We start from the raw sequence: 22,019 nt of genomic DNA, 5'->3' as shown, positions 1-22,019 counted from the left end.
ATTGTATGTTCATAAAATTTTGATTGAATCCTTGATAGAAAGCTCGTGCTGTGCCTGTAGTGTTATAATACCAATCGCTTAATAATAATAATAATAATAATAAATATATGATATAGGTATATGATTTCGTGACGTCTTTTTAGAATTATGCCCAACTTTGATTTGATAGTAACTTTCCGTAATAGCCTGATTATATTACGAGTTTTATGACATGATAAAGAGTATTTAGAAGTCCAATAAGTTCACTCATCATATTTTCAAATAACCACGTATCGACTCGTCGACTCGTTAGTCCGGATCTCGCTAATTCGGAATTTTCCGGATTCAAAAGTATCAACACCCATTTAAACACATTATGCTGTCAGTTTTCAAATTAGTGCTGTGATTTTGTTTTGGTTGATTTGTATGGATTTGACAGTCGGATTAACGAGAGAAACCTCGATAGTCCGGCCATACATTTGTCGGATCAGCGGGGGTATAAGGCAATCCATGAGACAGCTCCGATCAGCTGACGATTTTTGTTTACCTTGATTTTTTGACAGATTCTGACCGGACTGACAGAACAATCCAAAGAAAATTGTTAAGCCCGGCTTACACCAGAAGTGAATTGCCTTCAACTGCATACACACTTTGTTTTGATTTCGATTGTCAGTCCCATCGCTGAATGTCCTCATGGATAGCCTAATACTGTAATCTGAAACCATTAAGCTTTCAGCGATCGTTTACGTACACGCACGTTTCACTCACACTTTTACTCGGTTTGTTTGCAACCACGAGCCGCTGTCACGGCAAAATCAAATTGCAACTAGGGATCCTATATTAAGAGATGTGCGAATACTTTTCCAGACGATTTAGCAACGCTGTAACTTTCGTAAACAAACGCTGCCAGCACTTACCGTGGCGCAAAATGTTGGAGCTCGAACATGACTTTGCGTATAATGGCATTTTCAGATTTCGTTAACTCACGTCCAACAGTGCATTATCACTAAAATAAAAGTGCAATACAAATGAATAAAGTACCATGCATAAACTAGACTACTTCAACTTGCCAATGTAAAACAAATTGTTTATTCGACAAAACTTTTCGTAAAATATTTTTCATTACAATCGCAATACTTTTCAATCCACAACAATAACAATGTTCATTTGGCTCAGATTCTGACAGCTCTCAATGCTCGATTGGCTCAAGATGGCCGCTTTCGCATATCTCTGAATGTAGGATCCCTATTTGCAACCACGAACCTGCGTTCGTGTTGGTGAGAAATGTCGGCGAGACGTCAAAAAATGAGAATGGGAACATCAAAATCGGTGAGTTACCATCATCGTCGTCATCATATCAAAATGGTTACTCACTGATGGTCAGATGGTGAAACAAAATCATCATCAATCAATAAGTAACAACTTTGTTTACGTTCGAGCTGATTTGTTGCATTCTGATTTTGCGCTCATTGGTTTAATTTAAAAACCACAGTTTAACGTAAATATTATACCAAAATGCTATCGGCAATGATAAAAGACCACCAGGCGAGGCAGGCTGCCAAAAAAGAGGAACAAGGTAAGACATTTGGGCGTTGCATTTCGAAAAACAAGATAGGTGCCATACTTCGTGTCTGTTTTGCAGAGCGTAGAAGAAAAGATGCAATCCTTTCCGCAAACGAACTAACGCAGAATCTGGTGGATCATCTGAATGTAGGGTGAGTTATACGTATTTTATAATATTCATTCCTTATTTATAATTTGGTAAATATAATTTATTATTTTAGAAAATTATATTCTTAAGCAGCATTATCATGCATTTTTTCATATGTTCAGCACAGGTTACACTTGAATCAGTAGAATGCACTGAATTAAAACAGCCTGTTATTATCAGTTATCCAGCATTTTACGTGCGGTAATGGCCGCCACAATTTTACTCATGTTCTGGTACATTCGATTTGACGTTTGAATTGTCGTTTTTGTGTACACGCCCAGAGACTGAGTGAAATTGTATTACCGTCTCTTTTTTGACGTAAACTACGTCTAAGGGGAAGACTCGGATACAGGGGGTCAAATGAAAATTTCAAAACTGGGGACCGTCACGAAATCATGTAAGATTTGTAACATTAATAGGTCCTTTATCTCTCAATGGATTTTAATGATTTATTTATCAATCGATTCGTAAACTCTCCACCAATTTGCCAGTAGTATTGAAACTATTGATTATCAACGCTAAACTATTGAAAAATTTAGTTCTTTCATGCATCATGCATCCCCTATACAGCGCGTTCCAATCCTTGGTAATTGCCTACTTTTAGGGTATTATCTATTATTGAACTGGGTTGTATCAATGGGGTGGCCCAGCCGCTAGACAGTGGAGTCGTAGAGTAGGAGATGCTGCTAAAGCTGGGTAGTATTGTCGTGGTTGTCGATGGTTCCTTCTCTTCTATATAGAGCGGAATAGTTGGTTCAGTGTACTATATTTGGTTTTACGTAGTTTACGTCGAGCGGTCGTCTCTTGTGTACAACCCCTAAATTTTTCTCACGGAAATCTTACTCAATTTTCGTAAAAAGTGGAACTACTCAAATTTGAGTAGTTCCACTTTTTACGAAAATTGAGTAAGATTTCAGTGAGAAAAAAAAAAGAGACGGCAATACAATTTCACTGTCTCTGAGTGATTTGAAACGAGTGTGTCAGACACAACCCAAACTTCAAACTGTTTCCACCCTACCAAAAACTAAGCTGGATTGTGGCGGCCATTAGCGTTCGTAGAATGCTGAATATTCAGTTTCTATTCATGAAATGATAATTCTTCAAGTAATAGCGCTTTTATGATTTTACGATACAGACGAAAAATGTCAAACTATTCTTAAATCAATTTCGATCATACACCAAAAGATTAATAGAATCATTAAATGCATGATAAAGTAGTTGTAACCTCAATGATACAGCATTTTTTTTTTGTTCGCAAAAAAAGGTCATTTTTGTATCATCCAAATTCCAAAAATTATAGAGGCTATCGTCAAAATTATTCATGGTACCTTGCCCGTCAAAAAATTCTATTGGCTCTATCGATTATTTATTTGTCAACTTTATTCAACTTTATATAGGGGGAAAGACGGCTTTGGCAGGTTTTTTTTCTATTATTGGCAGGGGGTTTTTGTCGACCAAATTTTATGAAATTTGGCTACAATATTCTTTAATATGCAAAAAATGTTTAGGCCAAATTTGAGCCTAGTCAGTCATTAAAAACCTCCTGCCAATAATAGAACAAAACCTGCCAAAGCCGTCATTCCCCCTATTATAGGTTTTTTTTTTAAATTTAAAACAATATTTTTTTTAAATAGGCCCGATTTTGAACGAACATCGGGTGAATTTTTCAGGCCAGTTTACACGTGCAGCATTTTTTCGGTTTTTGTTTTCCATTTTAAAAATAGTTAGAGGCTTAAAAAAATATGGGTTCTTTGGGAAAGTTGACCTTAAATAAGCCAAAGAATCGAATGAGACAATAAAACGAGATATGATAAATAAACCAGGCTATTGACATCCTATTGTTTATCTCATCGCCGGATCGTAGCCAGGATGTCCCGGGCTATATTTTTTTTTATATACTGCGTTTCAATGATGACAGCGGTCTATGTCCATTGATGATGATGACACCACGCTTGTCACCGGCTCGAAATAAACCAATCATAAAATGTATAATCGAAAAACAGTTTGTGGAAAAATTGATGCTTGATATTTTTAATGTGGGTACGTCTTTCTTTACTGCATTGGGTGTTTTAATTTTTGGTAATCGAGAGCGTTACGCTGAAAGGGAAGATCTCAAAAGTTGCTAGCGGTTGTTTTTCGATGGATTTTGAAGATTTATACAGGGTAAAATGCCCAATAGGGGACGCCCTAATAGTGGAATTTTGCTCTTCCTGGCACAAGGAGTAAACATCAACAATATGTTCATAGCATAACTTCGCGTGATATCAAGTTTTGCATCTCCTCCTCACGATACATACTTAAAACACTTAAATACTCGACGTTATTTGTTGAAATTAACAATTTAGAGTTTCACTGAATTTGCCCTATAGTAGACCCCCTGAGGGTCCATAATAGGAAATTGCTTCCCTATAGTCGACACTTCATTTGATTTTCAGGTTCCGTTTCGGGATGTTCTTCCCTATTATTCTCAATCCAGTTGAAAACCGAAATTGGGGGATAGCGAAGTTGGATTTTTCTCACTATCCGTACGCTAAACCTAACTTCGGAAGTGGTGCGCTGTTTTCATATCGCGAAGCGCTATTCAGCGCACCACTTCCGAAGTTAGGTTTAACGTACGGATTGTGAGAAAAATCCAACTTCGCTAGCCCCCAATTTCGGGTTTCTACTGGATTGAGTATATAAACCCCCCAAAATATTCGTATCATGGCCACTCTCGTGTTTATTTTTTACAAAATTGCCCCCTAGTGCATGCATAAAACAAACAGGCATTTAATTTGGTTTTAAAATTATATATGTTTGATTCAAGCGTATTATCAGTTTGCAAATAAGCATGCATATTTTTGAAGCGAATGGATGATATTTGTATCCGTGTTTTTCTTTTTATACCACCCATATCTGGGTGCTGCGGATAGAGCCGCTTTTCTGCGCTCAAGCGAGCAGAGGGATATTTTGAAATCACTCCCATAAACTAAATTATTTTGCAGTTACTTGACTGCCAAAGATTTCCCGCTCTTCGAATTTCTCTTTCCACGCTGCACGAGAGCGCACAAAGGCGCTAGACTCTACATGACTTTACGATTGTGTACATACATTGATGCTCCAATCAGCTGCTGAATCTCGTGAAATTTCGTAACGGGTCCTTTTTAATTGCATTCCCACTAATTTTCCACTCGAAATATAATGTGAGAATATTTGTTACAAAGAATACAAAACTCAAACAAAGTTTATTTTTATTTTTTCCCAAAATAATAACAATACTTCTCGATATTAGATCAGAAACGAACATAACCACAATCTTCAATGTTTGGCTCCGGCACAATAGAAAATTTTGGCTTCAGTTTGACAACCAAATCGATTCTATCCGCACCACCCAGACCCATATTAATATTTGTTATAAATATCGAACTTTCTCTTGCTTTATTTTTCATTTCAGCGTTGCTCAGGCATACCTAAACCAAAAGCGATTGGATGCGGAAGCCAAACAACTACACGTGGGAGCTACAAACTTTGCCAAACAAACGCAGCATTGGTTGACGTTGATTGAAAACTTTAACGGATCGTTAAAGGTATATATTTTATGAGTATTTCACACACACTACATTGTGACCATGTTGAAGCCACGCACAACTGTCCCTTTTATTATTCCACGCATTCCTCTTATATATGTTTTATTCATTTCAGGAAATTGGAGATGTTGAAAACTGGGCTAAAACGATAGAAAACGACATGAACGTCATTACAACTGCTTTGGAAATCGCATATAAAACCAGTCGGGAAAAGTAATTTAGAAAGGATTTATCGCTGCTGCGACTGTAATAGTGTGAGAATATAATTTATTAATATACTTATTATTTTCAATAAATCGACATATTCAAAATTTTGGAATATTTACGTACGTTGGTGTTTAAGACATGTCTTGAAGCTGAAAAACATGTCAAAAAATTCACAGTTATGTACCCAATATCTTAAAAATGACGAACAAGTTAGTTGCACTTTCTGTTAACAGTCCAAAAGGTACCTATAATAATTTGCATAAATGTAAATAATAAATTTAATAAAATTTCAATACAAAAAATAATGATCGAAGCATTACGCACCAATGGCTCACTGTGCGAACATCGTTGCTCACATTGCTGAACTTTCATACACCCATGAAAAGAGACTTGAAAATGACAAAACGGGAATGACAAGCACGCAAGAAATCGCACACTGAAAACCAAAACTACCCAAAAGTGGGTTGTTTGCACTCAAAACCGTGGTTTGGGCCAATAACCCAAATTTGAGTAAAATGACTTTTCTGGCACTAGGTAGTTTGCCTTTAATTCCATGTAAACAATTTACCCAAAGCTGAGTTTAATTTATCCAAAGCTGACCTTGATCAACCCAAAATAGAGAATATTGAATTTACTCAAATTTGGGTTATTGGGCTGAGCAACCTCGGTGAGGTGTTTGCATCTTGCTCTAGTTTTGATAGCAATCATGGGAAAGAAAGGGAAAACTACCCAAATTTGGGTAAATTTTTTCTGCGATATTCTCAATAGTGCGTATATTGAACTCAAAGTTTGGGTTGATTTATCTGTCCGTGCACCAGCCATCAAATCAAACGGTGCTCTCGTCGGGAGAAGACGTCAAAAAGAAAATCGTCGACGACACACAAATTGGCCACGGGAATTTCTCGTTTTTCTGTCGCTTCCCGTGCAAAGTTTCTCGTCAGTGTTTCGTGATGGATTTCGTCGGTCGGCGTGTGATTGTTCCTACGGTGTTCCGCAGCTGGAATCGATGGTAATAAGGACCTTCCAGCTTCTCGGAAGAGTGCTATAGAAAGTGCAGTCCGAGCCCAACCATCATCATCAGAAAATCATTTTTGTGGCAGCCTGAGGAGGAAGGAAAATACACCGTGAGTGTGCGGAAGAAAGGAAGGAAGCGAAAAATAAGAGAAGCAAAAAAAAAGTTTCTTTGGGGGACTGTCTGCTGATTTTTGTGCTGTGTGTTTTTGAGTGTGGGGCTGTCATTTTTTGATTAATCAAAACCAATAATATTTTGTGATATTTTGGGCCTTGAAGGGGCATGGATTGAGCCCCGAAAAAAGTGACCATATCCAGGAGGGTTGTGCTAGTTGGCAGAGTTTCAAGATTAGATAAGGCTCTCGAGTGCTAGGCAGTGATTAGGTGTTTTCTGAGTCAGCGCCAGGTATTGCGATTCGAAGGTATCGCAAGAGTTCCACCTGCCCACCTGGACGGAAGGTCGCAGGGTTCTGTTCCGTGAAGCGCTGGAGTCAAACGGAGATAAAATTTTGCACCATCAGCAGCAGCTACCGGAGCCAACGGTGGAGAATAGTGGCGAAGGTGGAGTAGCAGCTGCAGTGGGCGGAGGTGGAAGTGCCAGCAGTGGAAGCAGGGAAGGCCGCAAGAAGAAACCAGGTGGTGAGTAATCGCATTGTCTATCCTACCTGTGTCTACAGATACCTAAAACGTTTCTTAGTGGAATTAGCATTACGGAATCTTAGTCCACATACCCAGGGATGCCAGATGTTAAAAAGTATTTATTTCACTGTGAATAAACATTGAATTTATTTGTTTTTTGAAGCACTACATAATAAAAACTATTAAAATATTCGAAAAATTATAATTTTATTGCGTACGTAAATCTTTTAGTTTACACTGTGTAAACATCAGGTCACGAAAAAAGTATTTAGGATTTACAGGTAAAATTAAGAAATCAAAGGAAAACTAAAGCATGAAATAAATAAAAATCTAGATTCCTTGACTTAAAGCGAGTTAAAGACTTTTCCGCTTTACCTCCATTGGAGGCCCATTCCAACACGATGGTCCATAAACTAGCACACTACTATTCCATTTAATTCTACTACTTTATTTTACCTTTGACAGATACGTATTTCGACCTCAACAGTAAGGTAGTCAAGTATCTCATACTTGACTCCAGAAAATGATCGCACCTTATACTATTTATACTAGGCGTAGGGACTATCAAGGTATACATTAACTTATTCTACCACAGTGCTTACTTCTACTCGCTTGTTACGCTTAATGTTTAGATGTATAAACTTGAAGAGCCAGGAGCTACAATTTCCTTGATCTTTATTCAACAACCGCGTTTGTTTCTGTCGGTAGATTTCCAAGCTCTCGGCAACATCAAGTGACATTTCTTAAAATTTTAATGTTTGATGTCGTAGTTGAATGATTTTCCTGATATACATGGTCAGCTGTCTTAGATCTTCTCTAAAGATCTACTTGTTTGACCTACAAAAAATACGCTTTATTAAATATTTCTACTCTGTCTTTTGTGGAGCCCAACAAAGTCTTAAGTCTTAAATCGATGCCGAATTTTCTTTGTTCATAGCCTAGCGGGTTAGTGATGTGGGGACCGATACTTTCTTTACCGGTTCATCGATCAAGTTTAGTGTTGTGAGTTCGTTTCTCCGTAGGTTCCTTTTCTTCTTGTTGATGGTTGCTTGTATTGTCCTCTCCTTATATCCGATCTTAGGAACATAATATGTTGTAGCTCTTTAGTCTTTCCTGCTCCGTTAAGGGGCATCGTCGGCATCCTGTGCATCATATATTGAAATGCTGCCATTTTATGTTGATACGAATGATTCAATGTATTTGAGATGATTGGTGAGCTTTCTGTATAGATCTCGACGTCTAATGTTGCATTTGTTCCCTTGATGACCCTACTGGATCTACTATCCAAGAAAGGTAATTTACCTTCCTTTTCCTCCTTGTGGGTGAATTTGATGCCCTTATGCATGTTGTTTACAGCTTCCAAAATACCAAAATCCGGTTGATGATGCTAAACATGTTATCGACGAATCTCCATCATTTCTCGGGAAGTACTCCTTGTTCCTGTTGGTTGTCCTCCATGTTATTCGCCATGAATAGTTCGCCCAAAAACGGTGATAGCGGATTTCCCATCGGTGCACCCTTTGTCTGTTTGTAGAAGCTTCCAATGTTTTACTCAACAAATTTGGATTGAAAAACGCTCGTCGACATATGTTCCCAGTTGTCTTGCTCCACATTGCCTTGGCTCGGGAGTAGCAGGGACTGGGGTTAAGCAGTTGGTTGGTCGTTGGCCGTAAGCAGACTTTATAGAACCGACTGTGTGCCGCTTCAAAACCACAAGCCCAGGGAGTGTCTTCGGCACATCAGGGTTGATCCCAGTAAGATCCTGATTATGGTATACTGGTTGCATGTTATTGGACTTGGCTCCGGGTATTGAAATATTGTGTAAGCGCGGGCTGGTAGTCTGGTTATTCTATTCTCTTAGTAAGGCCGGGTGGCACCGATGGCGAATGGGCTAATAGTCAGGTTGTCTTCCGTCCCATAAAACCGTGGTGGGCCTTGTAGCACGCGGTACAATCTTGCCACTCAGTTGCCAGCTGAGTGGGAGTAGGCTCAGATGCTCTTTCCTGACTAGCGCTGATCTGGCTCTGAACACGAAAGTGTCAACCCTCGCATGGCCTCCCTGCATGCCGCAAGGTATGTATAGATAACCATGGGATCGCGAAGGCGACTACACCAGGATTCGATGGCAGCCGCAAGGGAGACCCAACAACCATGAAATCTACTAAAACTACCAAATCGACGAACGAGGGAGGAGTGGCGACTGGCGGCAGGGAGAATCCTTTCGCCAGAAGCAGTGGTCTTGAGAGGTCTTTCCAAAGATCGCCGGGGGAAGGCGATGGAGAAGCCCGTAGAGGGTCTGAGGAGGTGCCGGTCGAAATGAAGACCCGAGTCATCAATTCGGTGATGGCGAACCACGAAGAACGCGGTGGCCAGACGATGGAGGTGATCACGGATGTATCGGACGTGATCATGTCGTTCCTGGACAACCGTGTTAATTACAGCAAGGATCTCAAACTTGCTGTACAGGCGCTCTGTGCCCTAGTAGTGGAGGCCAAGTCCGAGTGGAGAACCCTACTAGAGGCCAGTAAGAGTGCGGAGCGAGAAATCCGCAAACTTACGAAGGAGCGGAAACTGGCGGAACACCAGGCGGAGAAGGAAAAAGAGAAGGCTGAATCGAAGATTCGCTGCCTGACCGAAGGGAAACGGTTGACGGAGAGCCAGACCGAGGAACTCCGCAGAAGGATGGCCGTGACAGGGGCGACTCCGAAGCTCAGTAATGTTACGCAGGAGGCGAACCTGAAAAAAGCTACCGAGAAGTCTGCAGCTCCTAAACGGGAAAGACTGGAGAAGGTTGAACGGAAAACCGGCCCTCCCAAGCCGGAAAAACCAGTACCGGGAGGAAGATCTACACTGGAGGGAGGTCGTGAACCCCAAGAAGGCGAGGAGGAAACGTCAGCAGGCCGCAAAGAGTACGGCAGGTGGTACGGTGCGCACCACTGCTAAGAAGGGTAGAGCCCAGGAGAAGTCGGGTGCGCTTTCCAATGGCAGTGGTAAGCGTAAAGATAGAGGCGAGGTGAATATCGTCAATACTGACGATAAAAGCTACGCTGAAGTCTTGAAGGCCATGAGAGTTAACGATAAACTCTCCAGCCTAGGAGGGGATGTCAACTGCATCCGAAGGACGCGGAAAGGCGAGATGATTCTCGTCTTGAAGCGGGATGCTGTTCAGAAGATTTCTGGGCGGGGATACCCCATCCAGGAGATATTATCATCACCTGATCATGAATGTTTCGTCATAGCAAAGGTAATCGGTTTTAACTTTTGTAGCTGCTACTGTCCTTCTAGGTGGAGTACAGTGCAGTTTACTAGGGTAGTCGACATTCTTTTATCGAAACTAACTGACTTAAAACCATTAGCAGGCGACTTAATGCGTGGACAGTGGACTGGGGATCCCGGTCCACAAACGCTAGAGGTCATACCCTGCTAGAGTCGCTAGCGGTATTGAACATAGTCCTGCTGAACGCGGATCGACAAAACTGATCTAGGATGGTGCACCTCGCAGTTCAACCCAGAACTCTTGGAGAAATCACTACGCTGGGAGAGGCGAACAACGGGATTAAGTGGCGATGAGTTAATCGATGTACTAATTCGTGCATGCGATGTGACGATGTCTAGGAGGACCAAACCTCCCGGAAATCGACAACCAGCGTACTGGTGGACAGACACAATTGCAGACTTTCGTAGAACCTGTCTTCGAGCTAAGAGAAGGTTGCGACGTGCCAGAACGGACGCTGAAAAGGTCATGAGACGCCGGGTGTTCCAGACAGCGAGCAGTGCTCTGAACTACGAGATTAAATGTAGTAAGAGAGCCTTCTTTGAGCAGCTGTACAGGATGGCGAACAACAATCCATGGGGAGATGCATACAGTATGGTGATGGCTAGGACTAACAGCATGCATCCTGAGAAAGCCCCGGAGATGTTGGTAAAAATAGTCGAAGGGTTGTTTCCGAGGCATTAATCATCGAACTGGCCTGCTACCCCGTACGAGTCAGTCGACGTGGTGCCGCTAGTGATTAACGAGGAGCTTATCGTAGCTGCAAGGAAACTTAAGCTCAATAAGGCACCAGGCCCGGATATTATTCCAAACCTGGTCCTTAGATACGCTATTCTCGCTGATCCAGATATGTTCAGGAGCTGCCTCCAAAGAATTCCTTTCGAACTCCCTGAAACATTTCTGTCGGAATCCCTGGTGGATTGCTTTAGAATCCCTGGAGGATCCCTTCGGTATGCTTGGAGAATTCCCTACGAAATCTCTGGAGATTCTCGTTGGAATCCCTGAAACATTTCCGTCGTAATCAGTAAAGGATTCTCATCGGAATCCTTGGTGGAAAGTTATATCCACTGACTACCGGCTAGAACCTAACGGCGATCCGTCACATATTCTCCTTTAAGTGTGCGGGACAAAGCCGAGCGCTACTACACTTAGACGTAATAGCCAATCAATTTGAGTCTTTGTAGCAATCATCAGTTGGTAAACAAACACACTTCGATACTGTCGGCTACAACACAAAGCACGTGTTTGAGAAATGAGAATAAAATATGGATTAGTGTGATTGATCCGCAATTGCCTTAGGTGGCTGGACCGATTTTATTACATTACCACTAAGATAACTTAATGAGGTGATAACATGTTCGATATTTTTTTAAAGCCTACAACTATGGCTATAGCACCCACAAAGCACCAGCCAAAATTTGAATAATTGTTATAGCTTCTTGTTGTCAGAATTTGTGTACTTGGGCGCACTGGTGACTGCCGAAAATGATACCAGTAGAGAAATTCGGAGACGCATCGTGGCTGGAAACCGTACATACTTTAAACTCCGCAAGACACTCACTCACTCATGTATTCTGAGCACCTCTAGGAGTACATAGGGCCAACGTAAAAGATTTCCATCCTGGGTGGCTACTCGCTTTAGCCTTGACCTGGGCTCATGTCAGATTCCTGTCGACTTCCTTTATTTCCTCGTCTCCGCTCTTTCGCGTAATGTGTGGCCGACTCACCTCCATTTAGGCTCTCGAATTTCTGACGATATCGGTTTTCAATGGCATCGTGATCCAGTTGTAAGGCCACCAGGCCCGAATTATAAAACGTAGACAACGGTTTTTACGTAATCCTCTGCAACTCGCAAAAGCAGCCCTAGCCTTCTTGATCCGTGGTCCTATGTCGATCTTGGTACAGTTTGGTACACGATAAATCGCACCCACCATGATCTCGTCGATTACGATGAGGAACAGTAGCGGAGATAGAATACATCCTTGCCTCACTCCAGCGTCTACCCGGATGGGGTCAGACAATGCTCCGTTATGCAGCACTCTGCACGTAAAAGCTTCGAATTGCGCTTTGATGAGGCCGACGATTTTGTCCGTCCTTTGCGTCGAAGGGGGCTCCACAGATTTTTGTGCTTAAGACGATCCCATTTTTTTTTCATTGTCAATGAAGACCATTGTCCAGAATGATTCCGAGCGTGACAATATGGGCCACACATGATCTTCCTGGGCGGAATCCTGCCTGCTGCCGTCGGAGAGTCGAATCTATTTGATCCTGTATCCTTGGATTCATCCTTGTTCCAATCAGGCGTCGTGAGATATCGTAGAGGAGGCGAATAGGGGAACTGTACCGGTTTTGGCCATGTTCCTAATTTGGCCAATTTGGCGAATAATTCCAAAAATAAAGCAATTCGCGAGGGTTTTATTAGTTCCAACAAGAGGTATATCCCTCACGATTCAAGGCTGCTTTCAACTGATCGATTATTTTGGAAAACTATGTAATTTTCAGGGTTGGCCAAATTAGGCACTAAGTTGGCCAAAACCGGTGCACTTCCCCTATGGCCAGTCGTTGAAGCTTTCTTTCCTTCGTCGGCCAGGGAGTACACTCACGCTCGCTTATCCCGTCTGCAGCAGCGTTTAACTTACTTCTCTAGAGCCGAATACCGTTGACGGGACTCGTTCTTGGCTGCTCTAGTTCTTGCCCGCTCTATCGCGGCCTTTGCTTCTCTACGTTCGGTTCCTCGATTTTCCGCCAGGTTGCATCCGTAATCCACTACTTCCGCTGAGTTCGCAGCTCACCCAGATTGTTCTTGCTTATTTCGATTAAGGCATTCTTGATAGCCGTCCACTGCTCTTCTACGCTGCCACCTTCCGTAACTTCCGATGGCCGAGTTCCAAGTGTTTCAATGAACGATCTCTTCACAGCTGTATTTTCTAGTCGGCAAGGGTTGAATCGCCATCCGACTTCCGCCGCTGAACCCGAATCGTATCTCGCCAATTAGAAGGTGATGGTCAGACGCGATGTCAGCCCTGCGTTTATTCCGGACATCAGGAAGGATCCGGCTCTATTTTCGGCTGATGCAGATGTTGTCGATTTAATTTTCAATTTGTCAACATGAGAGACCCACGTGAGTTTGTGTTCTGGTCGATGGGGAAAGAACGATCCTCCAATCACCATATCGTTATTGCCACAGAATTCTGCTAACAGCGCACCGTTTTCACTCATTTCTCCAAGACCATGACGTCCCTTGCTCATAATCCGTGTTGTTGGAGCCGATCTTCGCATTCAAGTCACCCCTTTTAGATCCTGATGTCACCTTTCGAAACTTTATCCATGATGGCATTCAGATCCCTGTAGAAATTATCCTGTAGAAATTATCCATTGGCGGGGAGCATTGTTCCCTCGATTACAGGAATATAACAATACCTGTCCCGATGGTAGTTTGTGTTCTCCAAAGTTTAGCCAACGGAATTCACTCAGTCCCAGGATTCCGAGCTTCATGCACCGTGCCTCGCTGGCGAGTTGCGTCAGCTTACCTTGCTGAGCTAACCTTAAAACATTCCTTGTTCCAATTCGGAAACATTACATGACAAAAGTCGTCGCCGTTATATCACTTCTCGATCCTTCTTCGTTGGTTTCTCGAACGGTTTATTAAGTTCGGGAGCAGAAGGTTGTTGGCCTAAGGTTCCTACCCGCCGGGATGAGGCTGCCATCTTAGATATAGCTTCCGGAGAAAAGTATTTCGTACTCGCTCGATCAATCGGGTCAAATTTGTTTAAAGTCCCAACCAACACCAGGACTAGGCTAGTGCGCTTTAAGCGGCACACGGTTGCTTTGATAGAAGGTGCTTGCGGATAATTGTAGCTTTTTATAGAAGTTCACCAGAGCCGGCTGTCAAACCCCACCACATCCTAGGCAAGTCCCCAGGTCGCAGCCTCTCACTCTAGCTGATGTCAGAAGGACAACAGTTCCCAGGCTATACTTCCAGCTAAGTACACAACCCTTAGCTGGCTGTCAGTTGTCATCAAAAGAACCGTGGAAGCGTGAGTATTGGAGCTTGTGAGTTATGACCAGAGCTATGTTTGACGCTCCTTCCCAGATGTCGCCTATCCTTTTCGCAGCCCAAGACTCCGCAAGACGCTTTGATCGAATAGAGTTCGCCGCCGTACCAAACTAACTATCTACAAATCACTCATTACACCGGCAGTCCTATATAGTAATCCGGTGAAAATGGTTCTCGGCAACGATCCGACGGGCACAAAAAGGCGAGTTGCGCAGCAAGCATGGCTGACGGATCAAGTGGAGGACGATTTCATTTGCGGATCCTCCGTAGACTACGTGGTTGGCGAGGTGCAGCCATGGACTGGCCATGGAAGGCCACTTCGGCCTTAGTCTGAGCAAATAAATAAATTATAAATAATCGCATCGTATGCGTAATCGACGTGGGTCGTAAAATTGAGCTTATCGTTGATCATCACACCTAGTTGGTTTAATAACCTCACGAACTTAACTGTGCAGGTTCCTAGTCAAATTTTAACCTGCTGCAACCCATGTGGATTGTGTACTACTATGACCTCCGTATGCTAACACAATTCGCCTAGAGTTGAGCCAGCTCTCCACTCTACTGATCGCATATGAAGCTGTAAGTTCGACATCCTCGCGTGTGTCACCAGTGAGCACATGTACTGCCGTGAATCGCATATCTGTCCCATATTTGCTGGGTTTCCTATTTATATGGGACAAATATGCGATTCACGGCAGTGTAGGTATTACTTCAGCTGCCAACCCATCTATTTTTCCCAAGTTTAATTTTGCTATTGATTCAAACAGGATATGATCTCTGGCATTGGTGAACCGTTTGGTTACCCACCACAAGCACCGGACTTTGGCCACTTAGTTTTGCATCAAGAGTATCTAATTTGTATCCTGATCCTTGTAAACTGATCTATCATCCCCCACTGTGGGCATGTATAGCAGCTGCTAAAGTAAACTCGATTCACGATTGCTATACTAAGCCCACATGATACGATACTGCCCGCAAGTCTAGAGTGATATATTTTTCTACTTTTTCGCAATCCAGCTGCCGTTTCCAATAAGGTTGCTGTACGGTTCGGACAACAGGTCTACATCCGTTTTATTCTCATTAACCGACAGTTGTGCTGCATCGCAATGGTTTAACTGTGCTACTTACCTGCCAGGGTCCATTTAGAGGCCGGAAGGCTTGTCCACCGAAATGATGTTTGTAGTCTACGGCAAGGTCGCAGATCAAACACCTCGGTAAGGCCTGGCAGGTGGGAGCTTTGTGTCCATCTACTCCACACCACGACATATCTTGCTACGATCGGGTCCTCACCAATCATACAGACTTAGGACTTTAGCGATGAGGCCTGCATAGCATTTTCGCAACCGAATCGTGGTGTCCTGGATTTCGACCCCACACTGATCTCTTAGCGCGTTCACCAGGTCTACATGTTCGGTTATCTTGTCCAGTTATCTGCAGTGAAGTACCTTTGCAGTGGGCACAACAAAGTTGTACCGACAGGCTATATGGTCCTTTCGGGTCGGCAGCCTGCTCGTACTTACATAATTTAGAAGTTTTTCCGTTGACAGCCATGCGTAGTCAAACCTCCACAGTCTAGCTCTTTGCCCCTTTTCCTCAGTAAGGAGACAAATACTCAGTCTAGTCTCCTTAGGGCCGATGCCCACAAAGCATTTTTTCAAGCTGCGTTCACGAAAGGTACCCAGCATCAAATGTAGTCGTGTACACGTAACGTGTGCATTGCGTGGACGCAGGGAGAAATTGATTTGGAAAATGTATTGGAGATAACCACTTTCCCTTCGATGGGACTCGAACCCATGACCCTACAGTACGCTGGACTGGTGCTTTAACCAACTAAGCAACTAAGCGTCGGCCTTCGCAACCTAGCGGCTACTGAACGAGCTCGAGATTCCCAAATTGGACGCATAGTACATATTCACATATGAGTTTTCATAACATTGTAATTTAACGTCCAAGCCGGGTGGTTTAATCCCCGGAAATAGGCAATTAACTTTGATTGAATTAAATTTTGTTCAATAGATTTTCCCAGTGTTTTTGTTTTTTTTTGTACCCTAATTTTATTCAACTCCAGCTCTATTTTTACTAATTTTAGGAAGTTTTGTCTTCACAATTACCCAAAATTTTTCAATCGGTCGAAGTTCCGGTGAATTTGGTTCATATTTCAGTTTATATTTTGTTCATATTTTGACACAAATTTAACTCCGTTAGCTCGGTACCACTCCAACACGTTAAGAGCGTAGTGGCAGGACGCCAGATCAGGCTAAAACAGAGTTGATACGTTGTGTTTTCTTATGAACTAGCTCATTTGTGGGCGCAGTAGCGCCCGTGGCAAATTTTTTTTTTTCAATATAACTAATATAATAGCATTAAAAAAAATCAAAATTTTCAACGTCTGTCGTCTGTAATTTTTTTCATCAAATGCTGTGTCTGGTTGTCTAAGGTTGTCACTCGTTTTTTTTCTGCATCTGATAGTAAAAAGAATCGAAGTGTCAAATATTTTATTTTTTGTGAGAATTTCCCCGCGTGCTACGGTGGTTGGCAAGGCACCGGATAGACAAACAGGGTCAAACCCGACGATCTTTGTTTCGCCTAAAATTGATTTATTCTCCGATTGATTCTCGAGTATGCTTCATTTGTATTGGAGCCCTCCTTTCCAGAAGGGGGAGGGGTTTTGAATCAACACAAAAACATATTTTCCCTTCCAAAACCTCTACATGCCAAATTTGGTTCAAATTGGTTGATTAATTCTCAAGTTATGAAGAAATTGGTGTTTCATTTGTATGGGAGCCCCCCTTTCCAAAGGGGGGAGGGGTGTCGAACCATCTTAAGAATCTTCCCCAGACATAAAAACCTCTGCATACAAATTTTCACACTGATCGGTTCAGTAGTTTCGGAGTCTATAAGGTTCAGACAGACAGAAATTCATTTTTGTGTATATAGATGGTAAAAGACGCTTCTTGAGGCACTCTTCGTTGATTGTTCCGGAAGTACTTCATCGCATCCGCAAATCATCTGCCTTCTTTGCAAATTTTGATAACTTCTTCGTTCGGAAATCCTCCGGAATATCGAACTTAGACTTGGCAACGAAATTTCCTTGCCCAGGAGGTTGACGGAAGTCAGCCTTGACGTAGGTTTCATCATCCATCACGATGCAACACGATTTGGTGAACAATTTCATGTAAAATTTCCGGGTGCGGGTTTTTGCAGTGGTGTTTTGCTTTTCATTTCGATTTGGGGTTTTTTGCACCTTGTAAACATATAACCTAGCCCGTCCTTCATTTGAACCCTCAGACGCTCCTTGAAGGTTCTCATTACACGAGATACAGTTGAATTTCCAATCCCAAGCTTGTTAGCGATCCATCGGTGGGACGCCTCCAGATTTTGAAAGTAGTGCACAAGTTTTTTTCCCTGGCAATTTCTTGTTCCGACGACATGATCGTAACCACTGTATGAAAAACTATGAAACTCTGGAGATGTAAACAATACACAATGAATAAGATTTGCTCAAATTTTAAGTTTTTTACTCCAACGGTTCAAAAGTTGCAGAAGATTTTCGGTGTGCCATTTTTATCGAATACACCCTTGAAATTTCTTTTGATGATGTTTGATAATGTTCTGATGATGCATTCCAACTTGTTTTACACAGCTGTGCGAAAAATTTTGGTCCCCAACATAAAATGAGCGAGAATAACGCGTTTTATCAAACCCCCTCGGTGGGGGACGCCTATCCGAATCATTTTTTTCCAACTTGTATACAAGTGGGATAGTTTTGTTTTCATGGCTTGTTATGATTCGAAGAGGTTTTTGCCTCTCTTTTATCGGTGTTCGTTATCTATTGAGAGCGATTTCTGCAAACCCTGGTATCGTGCCTAGTTTGCCCTCGTGCGGTGTTGCAGCAATCTCGCCCATGCTGCATTCTTCTTCTCAACTAACTTCTCACATTCACCGTCATACCAGTCGTTTCTCTGATCCGGGGGCACCGTGCCTAATGCAGCGGCCAATGGCGGATCGAATATCTCTCTAGCCATCTTCAAGAGACGTTGCGCCTAGTTGCTCTTTCGTTGGTACTTCTAGCTGCTGAGCGTAGTCTTGGGCTAGTCTACCGTCTTGTAGCCGCCCAATGTTTAGCCGCGGCGGACGACTCCGATGCGTGTTGTACACCGTCGAGAGTTTTGAGCGCAGACATACTGAAACGAGGTAGTAGTCGGATTCAATATTCGCACTGCGGTAAGTACGTACGTTCGTGATGTCGGGGAAGAGTTTACCGTCGATTAGAACGTGGTCGATTTGGTTTTTCTTTTCTTGATTAGGTGATTTCTATGTGGCCTTGTGGATATTCTTGCGGGGGTCGCGGGAGGCGGCAAAGTTTATGCATCGTTGGCCGCTGTTCGATACGGTATGCAGACTCTGCGGTCTGATGACCGGTCACATTTCCTCCCTTCCTACCTGAGCGTTCATGTCGCCGATGACGATTTTGACGTCCCGCAGTGGGCATCCATCGTATGTCTGCTCCAGCTGTGCGTTGAATGCTTCTTTCTCGTCGTCGTGTCTCCCTTCGTGTGGGGAGTGCACGTTGATGATGCTGTAGTTGAAGAAACGGCCTTTTATCCTCAGCTTGCACATCCTTGCGTTGATTGGCTGCAAGCCACCCAATAACGCGTTGGCGCATCTTGCCCAGCACTATGAAGCCGGTTCCCAGCTCGTTGGTGGTGCCACAGCTTTGGTAGAAGGTAGCCGCTCGATGCCCGCTTTTCCACACTTTCTGTCGTCCAGCAGATTTCCTGCAGCGCTATGATGTCAATCTTTGTTTACAAAATCACATACGTCCTTTTGAATAAGTACCCGAGAAATAGGTTTTTTATACTTACTGTGATGACATTTTATCATTTTCAACTACATTCATAACGATTGTTGTGATTGTAGTATTCAGTACATATACATACATTTTCATGTATTTTACGTCATTTTGGTTTAGTTTGAAAATATATAATGTAAAGTAGTAGCCATGCGATTATCAGCGCTGGGTAATGATGGGTAAATTGTTTTCTGACCACATGAAAACACCACGAAATGAGTAAATTTCGAAATAAGCCCAAATTCAACTCCATAAGCCAGGGTGAATGTTTCATGAATTTGTGATACAATGTAGGCAATTGATAGTTGATTATGTTATCTTTGAAGATGTATTGAGTTTGAAAGGATTGAATAACAAGTTTGAAAAATATTGTAAATATATGATACTTCATATTTATATATTATCAATGGTGTGGTAAAACAGTTTTCATGCCAAAGGTACCCCAAAGGTACCCCAATGGGCACAATATCGTCAAATTAACTCAACCAAAGTAATTTACAATGTTTTATAACCTGTATAATGCGAGAAAAATATTCAAAAAATAGAATACATCATTTTGAAAAATGACCTGTTGACCCTTTTTCTAAGGATTCGTCCCTCTGTGGGCCGTCCTGTCAGGTCTGTTTAGCGTCCCACATAACACCAGGACTCAGAGCGGCTGAGCATACTTGCGGATACATGCAGCTTTTAATATAAGTTTAACGGAGCCCATCGTCAAACCCCACCACATCCTATGTATGCAAAGCAACTCACAGATGGCCTGGGGAGGGATCGTCAAGCCTTTGGACATAGTCCCTGCTGCCCTAATATAGCTGCCAAGTATAAGCGTTTTCCATACATCGCTCATTGAAGGAGCTTGCACGCGGACGCTTCACTTCTCTAAACTCTTCTAATCGCTTCTCTCCCAGTATGGCATCAGCCTTAGTCATCGCCGTTTTGATGACACTGGTCAGGGTAACCCCGTCCATCTTATTATCGACGGTCGCGACGACCTACCATGGGCCTCACTAACCGTACCTCGTAAGAAATGAGAACGCGGCCGTTTTCCAAGTCCCATGGCCAAGTGCCTTTGATCAAAAAGACTAAAAAGAGTAATTAACCGATAACCGAAGTTTATCAATTCTAGCCTAGTCAGCATGTATTCTCCAACGAACGAAAAACCCAACGACAGATGCGTTCTATGAGATCCTGTAAATGCGCAGAGCATGAGACAATGCTTCATTCATTCTATTTTTTGGAAAGCCTTTATTCTTTTACAGCATCTCGTTCTCAAGAAGCAATGGCTCTTTTTTTAAATTCTTTCTTAATCCTTTAAAAAAAATCATAAGAATCACATATGTGTCTGCATTGAATGGTACTAGCCCTACCATCTGATAACAGACAAATCGTGTTATCCAAACCAGTTTTATCTACTAAATGGCCTGGCAACACCGTCATATGATCGTCGCCAGAACTGATTCCGCTCCAACAGTCCGGATGCAAAGCTTACGGGATTGTACAGTCTGGTAGTGGTGTAGATGAAGATAAAAATTCGGGAAGGCAATCACGACCCAACACATGCATTTTTTTTTATTGTTCGCTGTTATATGTACGAGCGCAGCCTGCCGTTCGAGAAGGTAAACAAAAATAATTTTGAACTTTTCGCACGTCCCAGGGTTATGCTAGATAAAAGTATAGCCAAAGAAACACTCTTTTAGAGGGTTTGTATTAATACATCTGCATTACTGATTGTTTTTATTACAAACGCATTTATACACACGCTTAAATGATTTTTTTTTCAGCTAAAGGTAGAGCTGAGCGTTGATAGAAAATATAAACCTTAGACAATCTGAAAATACATGTCTTAATATCGACAAATTTTCAGTAGGCAAAAGGGTTACTATTAAAAACATTGAAAAATAAACTAACATTTGTCAGATGCAGTAAGCTCGCAAGTTAGCTAAAAGAACGGTCAGAATTGGTTCTATATTCTATAATTTCGGAATTAGATGACTTTGTTTCTGTTCCTCTATCGATACAATAATGAAATTATACGCAAGTAGAATTTTTACTTTTTACATTAGACGAAAAAAGGAAAGCTTCCCCTAGTTACCACAGCAATTAATTTTTCTTTCATCACTGCTATCGTGTCAACCTCGTAGCTTCTCATCTCAGCAATAACTTCTTGCCAACTTGACTCCAGCAGCGCAAATCTCTAATTTTAAACCCAAATTAGGAAATAAATCACACACAAAGCGCGATGTGATCTGCTTCACCACCTAGCACCTAACAGTAGACTACGAGTGCGGGAAAGCTGCCTCCTCGGTAGTGGCCCGGAATCACTGAACGCAACTGTTCCAAATTTGGATAAATTCCACAAACCAACGGCCACCACCGCGATGCGTCGCGGGTTATGGGAAGCACTTGAATAAAAAAAAATCCATATTGCATCGCCACACACCTTCCCACTGTATGTCCCCCTGGCGAGTTCCTCCGTTCTTGCATCATATTGTTGCTTTGTTGCAGCACCAGCAGCAACAATCGGACGCCTCTGCATCGATCCGTCGTCGGATGCACCGCGTCCGTTCGGGTCCGTGGGAGAGCAATAGACCGACGATATCTAGTTTATACCATGTGAGGTGAATGGCAGACTGGTTCATAGAAATAATGTTTATTTTCATAAAAAGCTCAAAATAATTTTCTTATCATAATGTTTATATTTTACTGAGTGGTAACTTACTCTG

At 42.4% G+C, this 22,019-nt stretch overlaps 2 protein-coding genes across 2 annotated transcripts in view; both read left to right on the top strand.

Annotated features, from left to right (window-relative positions):
- Window positions 1–1,381: 1,381 nt before the first annotated feature.
- Window positions 1,382–5,577, top strand: LOC134219801 (biogenesis of lysosome-related organelles complex 1 subunit 1). Its single transcript, XM_062698667.1, has 4 exons — window positions 1,382–1,555; window positions 1,622–1,694; window positions 5,124–5,256; window positions 5,372–5,577. The coding sequence occupies exons 1-4, from the start codon at window positions 1,495–1,497 to the stop codon at window positions 5,471–5,473; spliced, it is 369 nt and encodes a 122-aa protein (XP_062554651.1). The 5' UTR covers window positions 1,382–1,494; the 3' UTR covers window positions 5,474–5,577.
- Window positions 5,578–6,278: 701 nt separating this feature from the next.
- Window positions 6,279–22,019, top strand: part of LOC134222829 (WAS/WASL-interacting protein family member 1) — a 72,352-nt gene continuing 56,611 nt past the window's right edge. The window contains exon 1 of the mRNA XM_062701978.1: window positions 6,279–7,113. The gene's annotated coding sequence lies outside the window, so the exon portion shown is untranslated. The remainder of the gene's footprint in view (window positions 7,114–22,019) is intronic.

This window comes from Armigeres subalbatus, chromosome 3 (genome assembly GCF_024139115.2).
Source record: "Armigeres subalbatus isolate Guangzhou_Male chromosome 3, GZ_Asu_2, whole genome shotgun sequence".
Taxonomy (NCBI): domain Eukaryota; kingdom Metazoa; phylum Arthropoda; class Insecta; order Diptera; family Culicidae; genus Armigeres; species Armigeres subalbatus.
The sequence above is the reverse complement of the archived record's forward strand: the minus strand, read 5'-3'. Positions and strand labels throughout refer to the sequence as shown.